Raw genomic sequence first — 10,296 nt, 5'->3', positions numbered from 1 at the left:
ACACGGGAGGCGAATTCCTTCGGTAAAGAGGGCACTGACCGGCAGAGCCGCGCCTCGCGGGACGCCTCTCTTCGATATTATCTCCCTCCCTCGAGAGGATCCATTTTCGAGAGCGTCGAGGCGCCCGTTCGCCCGATTTCCAAGCGAGCCTCTTCCGGGGCCCTTTCCCCCGGGTCACCACCTATCGAGGCCCCGGAACGACCCCTCCCTTCTACCGACAGGTTGCAGGTCCACCTTCTTGCCCTGCACCCGTAACCTACTCTCTTCTTCCTTCAATCTCGACCTCCTCCACCTTCACCAAGACTCAATCCACGCAAACGTCACTAGACAACTCCCTAGCACTCGATCCAACTCGTCCCTAGGACCACTGCGAACCTTTCCGGTCCAATGGCCCCGATCTAGGACCACGCATCTCCTAAACCCAGAGACGACATGGTCCACCGACGCCACTTCCGTGTTCCAGGCTTTATCGGGTCCAGGGGGACCTGGGGAAATTCAGGTCATTGCCGATTGCGGTCGCTGAAAGGTGGAGAAACTCGCTATTCGGACCTAGGAGGGTCCCTTTACGGGGGGCGAGTGTCCAGTCGCGACTTCCGGTCCGATCGGGGATCGGAGGGAGCGGCGAGAGGGGCCCTCGCGGAGCCCTTCGGACCGGGCCCTATCTCGGCGTTCAGACCGGGTGGGCGCGGCGCGACATCTCCCTGGGACCTCCTCGCGGCTCCTACAGGGCGCGCGCACAACGTGGGCCCGACGCGCGGTGGTCCCCGACGAAAATCACCTTTCCCGAGGACTGACCCGACTCGACTGAAGCCGGCTGCCGCCGGAAAGAACATTCCTCCGGGCCCGACGCCGTCCCTCTCCGATCCATCGGGCCCCGGGCCTCTCTCTCTCGCTCTCTCGCTCCCTCGGAGAGGGCCCGGCCCCCCTCCGAGGCCCCCGACCGGCCCGCCGTGCCCCGCCGACCCCTCCTGCCTCACCCAGCCCGCCGCCGACTTACCGAGATATTCTACCTTTTGCCCTCGAGGAACGAGCAATGCGGAGGCTCAGGTATGCAAGATGGCCGCCGCCGAGCTCCGGGCCCCGCTGAGGAACAGAGAGAAAGGGTGGCCCACGGAGAGAGACGGATCCTGGGCTCGAGCGAAAGAGGGAGAGCCCAAGCGGACGGAGAGAGAGGCCCTCACGGGGAACAAGAGATGAATAATGCGTGGGGGAAGAGGGAGATATCGGGAAGGGAGGAATGGGCCTTGCGACCGGGAGGGGGCTCCTCCATCTTGCTCTCTAGGGCTTTCTCCGTCCCTCTTCGAATCTACTGCCCTCTCTCTCGCCGGAGAGCTGAGACGCGGTCCAGCCTCGACGCTGCATCCGTGCTCTTTGCTGCCTCTCGTAACTAATCCGTTACCACGGTTGAACCACCTTCTCCCCCCTCTCTTTCTCCCTCGCTTGATCTAGTTTAGCCGATCGACTCTCCGCCGATCCGGACATTCCCGGATAGACGTTTCGCGGGAACGGACTAAAAACGTATTCGCACTTTTAGCTAAGGACGGCGTTTCTGATTACGGCTTGCCCTTCCTGCAGGAATTATCGCACCGGTGATAAAAATCTTTGCAATTTTAGCGAATCGTAGATGTAAGGGTAACGTATATTTGTCCGTAACTCTTTCAAATACATATGCGTAATTGTTGTAGATATTTATATATATGTTATTTGCAACATTGCCAAAAATGCATGTCTTCTTTTTTTTTTTTTATTCCGTGTAGGATTGTTCGGCCGGTTGGGGAATGTCGGCCAGTCGGTCGAAGGATCGGAGGGATTTCCCGGAATCGGGATTTCGGGCTCTTCCTCCGAGAGGAGATCCCATCGGACGGGATCGCAGTCGGGATGGAGAAAGTCCCGGAATGTAGAGACTCCGTCCTAGCGCGAGCGACGTGACGGGTCGACACGGACCTTGGGGGTGGGTGCCTCCACTATACGGAATTCCGTTGGAAGAGGCGATCCCTGGCATCGGTTCGTTGTACGGGAATTATATAACGGGGCTAATTAGACGGAGGTAGGGCGCGGGGGCGGGACTCCAGCCGACCGCCGCGACCTGCCGGGAATTCGAGGGGAAACGACGAGCACGTTGGTGCGACTATTTTTCTTCCCCCGGGTGAGGAGATGGGGATCGGTGATGCTTTCAGACGGAAAATAGCCACCACGTGGGTTCCCTCTCGTTCCTAGCTACTCCCTGCTTATATGGGATGACTAATCTGCACGTGGTCACGTCGAGATGCACACGATCGATCGGAAGTCGATTTAATACCTCGCGTGGGACGTCTTCGAGGACGAATACACGGATCGGCGGTTCCACCGAACGCGGGAAATACGATCGAGGGCTTCGTCTAAGAGGCGCCGGGGCGTTTTCAAGGCTGAATAAAGCATCGGCGCGTGTTACGATGCTTCGGTTCCGATCGGGTTCTTTTTGGAGCAGCGTTCGATCTCCCTCTCTCGGCCGAGCGGCGCGTCTCTCGTTTCGCCGATTCGGTAGCCGACTGCTCGCGCGTGCCACCCAACGGAAAGGGTTTCGATCCTCCCGTTGCTTCCTTCATGGAAGATGCATGCTTCGTCGCGGAGGAATCACCCGATGTTCCGAAACGGGCCTAGAGATTTTTACACAAGTTTTCTGTTCTTCAGGGGGGCGTTGATAAGCGCCAGAGGAGAATCGAACAGTGACCAACGACGTTACCTCGAAATTTTTCATGCGAATCTATTCCTATGCGAAAAAGAATCCATACAAAAATCGAATTTTCCTCGCATACAGATTCGCATGAAACATTTCGCATTGGTGCAAAGTCACGTCATTGTTTAAACGTTTGAAAGTCATGTATGAAATTGTTAATTTCCCATGAAAAAGTTGATCGCATGAAATACAGAATACGGTTTCCGGGATTGATGTTTTCACCGAACGAGTGGCAAGCGGTAGGATATCAAAGGATTGAATTATTCTCCTCGAGGGTTTCGATGTTTGGAGACGTACCGGACCTGTGATCGCTACATCACGAAGATCCCGGAGACGTACGAAGATCTTGTACGGATGTGCACGGATACGGCGCTGATACGGGACGGACGTGTTCGAATCGGCCTTTATCCGGGCAAGGGGCCCCCGCGGAACGGCCCCGAATGCCGCGGTTATAAATAGCGTCTCCCTGGACCCGATGGTATCGGGCGCGCTCTGCCGGGCAGATTACTTAAATACAAAGGCGAAAACGAAGAGGTAGAGGAACGGGGAAGAGGTGTTTCGCGAGGACGAGGAGGCGCGCGGCCTCCGCGTCGATCGGCGAAACCGCCACACCGCGCGCGCACCCAATCAGCGGCCTTTTGTGCTTCCGAGAATCAAGAGCCGGCCCCCATTCTACATCTGTTCCGCCGCCGATCCTAGACCCTATTTCATCCGGGGCCCGTCCAAGCGCCGCGGCCATTCTCTCCGATTGGATATGCCCTATAGATATATAAAGTCGGTCCCAAATGGAAGAAACCAGTCCCGAGTGATCCGACGTGATCCGACGAGGATCTCCCCGACTTCGCGCGCTGCAGTTCCTCCGGCCAATTGGGGACGACCCCTGGTGGGCACGACTCTTGAGAAATTTTCCCTGACTTGGCTGCGATGAATCCGGCTTCCATCGGTCGCACCTTCGACTTCAGGGGGTCCATTCTGTATTCTCAGGAAGGGTACTGATTTTTCGCAATGTCGTCTCATGTGCGTTTGTTTACTAGATTCAAGGTGTTACCTATTGGCGACTACTCGAACTAGGTGGACTCAACTCTTGCGAAACTCTCCCTGACTTGACTGCGATGAATCTAGCTCCAATTGGTCGTATCTTCAATTTCTGGAGCGATCACTTCTCGGCGACAACGCGAAGGAGTGAGCACTCCCCTTGAAAGAGGGTGACCTGGGATTCGTTGCCCATTGTATCTGGAAAGGAATAAAAAACTCTGGCATAAATCGCCACGATCACTGTTGTTACAGGTTGATTTTGCATTCGGAAATGTATAGATATGCGATTAATTCGAAGGGGTTTGAGAGATACCTTGGACGTGGTGAAGGAGTCGAGTCGCGTTGGCAGGCGAGCCGAATGCCTCGTGCACGCACCGCGCAATTTCGACTAAATCGTGGAATTAGGAGCACGAAATTTCTCCCGTTCTGCTGGAATGTGTTCTTGAGTCGTGAATTCGAAGGTATTACCAGGAATGAATTGCCGAGGCCGACTCCGGCAACATTGTCCGAAGATAATGCTGCGAGCTACAATGGGTTAGGGTGATGTGAAGTCCGAATTCCAGCCTTCTGGAGTGACCGAAGAAAGTCGAAGTAGAAGTGTAGCACGAAATCCGTTTCAGGATCTGAAAAAAAATTGAAAGATAATTTAATTACCGATCTAGATTTACGACGAGACAGAGAATTCTCTCTCCCTTGGGACCGTTCGTTTCGAGTAAACGTGTGTAACCTTGCAGCAACTACTCCGGCTTTAATCCACATTTCCATCGAGTATACGAAAACTTTTGCAAATGATTAATGGCGTACACGGTGAGTACTTTTTGCAGCAGCCAGAACCCGGGTAGGTTTACGAAAGTCGGCATGCCTATACGTGGGTGTACCATGGTGTACCAGGTTTCCCCGATGCCCCCTCTCGAACGGCACCGCGGGTGCACCCGAGAGAGCCTTAGGCAGCTTTTGACCATTACTTTCCATGCCAGCTCGAAATGCGGCTGACAATAAAATGGGCAAGATTAATGAATCTAGGTACTTGTATTTACGAATGCGTCAACCATCGGACAAATGCCTGCAATCACCGTGACTGCCGGGTAGAGTACCAAAAGGCATCGCGAAATAACCATGGAAAGAACCCACCGTGAGCGTCTCGATGCAAGGTTCTCCATCTGCACCAACGGCAACGTGTAAAAACGGTACACTTCCTCAATACATCAAAATTCAGGAGCTGGCCGTGAGAATTTGGACGAAAGCCTGCAGAATCCAACTCATCGATTACGTGTCCGATGCGAACGTTGTTACTCGGCAATCTCGTTATTCGATCTCCGGATTTCTTCTTCTCGTGGCAATGTAAGTCCCGGGTATATGGGTAGGTGCTCCGTTGTATTCGTCGAGGATCAGCGAACGGACCGGTAGGTGGACAGAGGTTCATTGTTGGACCTCCTAGACGGTCGGACGGTCCGAAGGGAGTCGGACCTCGGACCCAGGGAATTCGTATCATCCTGTCCCTGTCTGGCAACATAAGCGATGATCAGAGGTAGAATGGGTATCGAGCATGTTTTACCGTCGGCTGTTGGAAGCCCGATGTCGCCCCAGGTCACGAGATAATGCGCCGCTTTCATGCGTCATGCCCGTGACTCGTCTATATGATCCTACGGTTATAGCTAAAATGGTCGAGGCCTCTAGGGCCGTGCAGCTTCTAGCAGCCTTCTTGCACCATGCAGCTGCGCCTTCTTATCTCCTTATCATTCGGTCGCGGTGTCCATGCTGTCATTTTGATACACACCGTATTGACTCGGCGTGATCAAGAACCCGCCGAGGAGACGCGCTCCTGCCGACGACACCTTAAGGAGCACTTCTCGAGATGGATGGACGCTTTATTACGATCTTCGGGGTGATCTATTTTCCAGCGTACAGACGGCGAGGCGCGTTTACGACGCCGATGGGATATTTGAACCTCTTGCTCCAGGCCGTAAAGGAGAGCCAAAATTGATGGGGCTTTCGGATGGAATATGGACCAGCGGATGGGGCGCAAGAAGAGGAGTCCTTTTATCTGCGGACTGGACCCAGATCGGCTTTCTTATGGGTATTCTCTATATCGGGAGACAAAGTTTTATGAAAATTGTATATTGGTATTAAGGGGAGGAGGTTCTTTAGATGAAAACCGATTTTCTTACCACACGAGATCTTCGAGCCGGAATCAATGGAATCTAATAAACCATCATCGCAGTGATGGTGGTGCAATCACGGGATAATCACCATAAGCGCATACTTGCAACACATCGCCTTTCGTTCCTGGGCCTCGAGCCGCAATAATAGATAGACGTCGATCTCTGTGTTCCGCCGATGTGCACGATCACATTCCCAAATTGATTTATTGGCTTCGTAAACTATACTTGGTAATAATGCATCGCGAGACCGAAATGGTCCTGGTTTTTTTAAGGGAAATTTCAATGTTCTCTAGATCGGTTTCAATCCTTTTTCTAGATTTACTTGGATTAATTATGGAATATCAATATTGTCCAAAAAACGTACCGTAACCCACTGTTGGGCCGGTCAGACTTTTTTTAATATTGTTTTTGGGGATACCATCTACACGATAAACACACCTCAGCGCACTCTTTCGGGAGTCTAGTGGAATACAACTCATTTTTTCGGATGATAAATGAGAACTTACCGACACAGTAATTCTAATCAAGTTAATATTTCATGCCTACGTTGTGGAGACGGATAATTCGTTTCAGTACCCTATTATCAGACAGCGGTTTTATTAAAAAATATTTTCTAAAAAACTATGTAACATTTGTTTACGTTTTTGGGGCACCATACGCATCTGGCATTCTTTCGATGGTATAACGATGTTGAGACACGTACATTATCGGTACACCTGGAATTTTCCTAATCCTCCTCTTCAAGTCTTTGTCATTGGTTGCAACGATATAACATTTATGCTAAAAGAAAGTTTTGAATAAAATAATATATACTGTATTGCATTTAATGTAAACTATCGCTTAAATTATATGGATCCAACTTACTTGAGTTACACGATTGACGATGCAATCGTCGGCATATGTACCCTTGTGCATACAGTTCAATCTTTCAAATCGTGGATCTTTTATAATTTTTAATGCAATCTTGTATTTCTGACCAAGTTTCTCCAATTCCCCCATTACACAGTCTGTAATATATGGAATGCATTTTGCGTACAAACAATCCATCATATTCTGTATAATGTCTAACTTGTTCTTTATGGAAAAATTTACGAAATTTGTATCAACCAAAATATGGTAGGGTGGACCAAGCTGTGTATTATATTGAAAGAATAACGCCGATGATTGCTGCGGCCTGTCAACATATCAAACAGCCAATAATTAAAGTGATTTAATGCAAATTATAAAATACAAGATTACTTACACTTCTTTAACTTTTAACTCAGTAGGATCTTCTGGTTTTTTCTTCCTTGGGGGAGCTCGCAGTTTCGGTTTTCTGTAAAATGAAAATAAGAGTATTTCTATAAATTCCATCCTGATTTTATGTAGCGGAGAGATTATTTATTTTGCACCTGCGTGCAAACATTCTTTCAGAATCCTTACATTCTTGGGTCACTTGGACTGATCATTTTCTTCATTTGTGCAAACCTCTGCATAACAATTTTTCTTGTCTTCTTAGTTTTACCCTATAAGTCAGAAAAATATTATTCTGTCTGCGGTATAAATCATTTAACTAAATACTAGCATATGCATAACTTCAATCCTACCATTTCGGAATTTTACAACAATGTACGGTAATTAGAAATTCATATGAGTAGGGAATTAATAGTTAAAAAGCTAAATTTGTCTTACCATTATGTGTTTTTCCTCTAATATATTTATAAAGATCTCCTCGGTAAGATAAATATGAAAATCCAAATCAATCTTAACCAGAAACAAAGAATACAGAAGTCTCCATAGAGGATCCCTGAATTGGATCGCCATTGGGGAGTGTGAAATGGCAAGTGCATTAGCCGTCCACATCCTCCACCAGGGAGCAGCAGAGAAACGATCGGGCGACCTCCCCATGAACAATCTTCATGACCCATCTCTGTGCAACATTTTTAAATTTATATGGAGAGCAACGCCGTTTAGTGGAACTTATTCCAAAAGCTTCACTTTTTAAGCAAGGAATGGCGATCTCCAAATGTTTAAACTCATTGGAACAGGGATGAATTGGTCCAAGGATGTCTGAATTTAACGCAAGTGTAAATTTGTGTGAGTTTCATTCGTCCCTTTAAGTAGCCAATCGTCTAGAATTCTTCATGAAGAATTTAGAAATAATTGGCAGAAGTAAACGGCAGTTTGCTTCCTTTTACTGCCTAAAATACTTACATTAACGACGTTTCCTTTCATATTATTCGGTTCGTCAATTATTTCACACCGCTCCAAAATGACGCTCAAAAGCGATCTGCGGTTACTGCTAAAACCATATTACTTTATAAACATTCTTATAAGCTTGTCTTACATCGTGTCAAAACGAATACCATTTATATGCCATTATGTGTTCGGGCAAATGGAGTGTGAGCTTGATGGGGTGGGTATAGATCAAACGATGAAACAGCCATGCACCAATAAAACATGTAAATGTTAGTTCTATTTTTCTTATTGCAGAGAGAGACGGAAATCTTATTCTTCTTAATAATAGTTATAATGATCAGGACACGGAAAGCAGGAAGTGTGACAATGATAAATTATCTGACGTCCAGTTTTGTATATACAAAAGCCGCCAACTTAATTTTATGGTTTTATGCTGACTTTCGTATGGGTATCCTCTTCGCAGTATTATTTATCTGTATGTACTGAATTGCTTAACATTGCAGTATAATTTATATATGAAAGTAGAAATGCATTTTAAATTTATGCTCACTTTTCTACCCTTATAGTATGTGGTTTAATATTACCAGAACCAACTTATAAAGGTCCAGAAAATATAATCTATTTAAGAGGAGCGACTGGTCTACAGGAAGAATTACGTGACTCTAGAATTACATGGCTAGTAGCATTCTATACCGCCTGGAATCCAGCCTGTGTAAATTTTGCTCCAATATTTTCACAGTTATCAGCTGAGTATGTACTTTGATTTATTTAATGAATATTTATTTCATACGATTTGATGATTGTATGAATAATTACTACATTGGTTTTTTAGATTTGCTTTAGAAAACTTTAAATTTGGCAAAGTTGATATTGGTAGATATCCAGATGCAGCTGCCAAATATCGCATTAATGACTCCAGTACAAGTAGACAACTTCCAACTCTAATTTTATTCAAAAATGGCAAAGAAGTTGAAAGACGACCTCATTCCGATCATAAGGGAAAGCTAGTAAAATTCCTCTTTTCGACTGTACGTATACCTGATATGTTTGCATACATCTTAAATTTCATCTAATGAGCAAAAATATTATATTATAGGATAATGTAAAGGCAGCTTTTGATCTCAACAATGTGTTCAAGGATTGCAAAAACAATCCCGTCAAGAAAAAAGATAAACGATCATTAAAAGCCGAATGAGTTAATTATCCAAGCTTGCATCTTTATGCGCACAGACTTTTAGGTTAGTAGTACTACTGACCTGAAATGCGTCGCCATTATTCCACAAATTATAGGGATTGTTAGAATATACAAAGCCGAGTTCGATACAATGCGGCGCACAGTGCCATGGTGTTCTCATTCAGAATTTGAATTTTTCAAACATGCGCTTATTGCTATCCGGTTGTAGATTTTATTTTATTTTACAATTATTTATCAATGGAATACTCTAAAAAAATTTATCAATAATGATATCAATGACAAGATATGATCACATATTTATAAGAATATATTTTTTGTCGCTCATGCATTGATTGTAAGTATCAAAGATTTTTTTCCAAACATTCATGTTTAAATCGCAACATTGTGTGCTAGCTATTCGACGTTATGAATATCATATTTCATTTTAAGTTTTTGTCAAAGAACATTGCATTGAAGTTTGTGTCTTGTACTTTATGCTTGCAATATACGCATTTGCATTATAGACTAAGAGCAATAAAACCAAAATGTGGAACCATTTTTCATAATAATAGCTAATTATCAATAGTTTTGGGTTGTACACATTTGAGTAGTAATTATTAATCTTCAAGAAAAAGTCCAGTTTGTTATTACTAAAGTGATAAGTTGAAAAGATCAATGAATATCTGTATGCTTATTTTCAATAACCTTTAGTTGAATCTCGTATAGTATGTTTTTTCTTTAATTGTTAGTAAACATTACCAAAGTCGTTCGTAATAGTCAAAATGTATTTAATTTGTTACTCGCTGTCACACAGTGATAATATATGTTCATGACTTTTTCTGCCTTTAAGGTGGTAAAATTCTACAATGTTGATTTACTGAACTAACGTCTTTTGATTATACATAATGGAGAGGACTGTACCAAAGATGATTTTGTACAAATAGAAAAAGAAAAAATGTGTTCAAAAGTATATACAAATAAATTAAATGTGTAAATGTTCTCTCTTTTTAAAATAGATAAAACAAAAGAAC

The 10,296-nt window shown here is 45.5% G+C and overlaps 2 protein-coding genes across 2 annotated transcripts; one reads left to right on the top strand and one right to left on the bottom strand.

Annotated features, from left to right (window-relative positions):
• Positions 1 to 6,486: 6,486 nt before the first annotated feature.
• LOC105704012 (rRNA-processing protein FCF1 homolog) lies at positions 6,487 to 7,717 on the bottom strand. Its single transcript, XM_012432842.1, has 5 exons — positions 7,585 to 7,717; positions 7,336 to 7,418; positions 7,157 to 7,228; positions 6,778 to 7,087; positions 6,487 to 6,693 (listed from the first exon to the last, which is right to left on the bottom strand). The coding sequence occupies exons 1-5, from the start codon at positions 7,714 to 7,716 to the stop codon at positions 6,550 to 6,552; spliced, it is 741 nt and encodes a 246-aa protein (XP_012288265.1). The 5' UTR covers position 7,717; the 3' UTR covers positions 6,487 to 6,549.
• Positions 7,718 to 7,952: 235 nt separating this feature from the next.
• LOC105704138 (thioredoxin-related transmembrane protein 2 homolog) lies at positions 7,953 to 10,263 on the top strand. The gene is made up of 5 exons (XM_012433107.1): positions 7,953 to 8,308; positions 8,386 to 8,566; positions 8,658 to 8,841; positions 8,924 to 9,119; positions 9,188 to 10,263. Exons 1-5 carry the CDS (start codon positions 8,165 to 8,167, stop codon positions 9,284 to 9,286), a joined length of 804 nt encoding a protein of 267 aa, XP_012288530.1. The 5' UTR covers positions 7,953 to 8,164; the 3' UTR covers positions 9,287 to 10,263.
• The last annotated feature ends 33 nt before the right edge of the window (positions 10,264 to 10,296 follow it).

This window comes from Orussus abietinus, unplaced genomic scaffold, assembly GCF_000612105.2.
Source record: "Orussus abietinus isolate OABI.00-Male unplaced genomic scaffold, Oabi_2.0 scaffold7, whole genome shotgun sequence".
Classification (NCBI taxonomy): domain Eukaryota; kingdom Metazoa; phylum Arthropoda; class Insecta; order Hymenoptera; family Orussidae; genus Orussus; species Orussus abietinus.
Note: the sequence above shows the minus strand (reverse complement) of the source record. Positions and strands in the feature narration are given on the sequence as shown.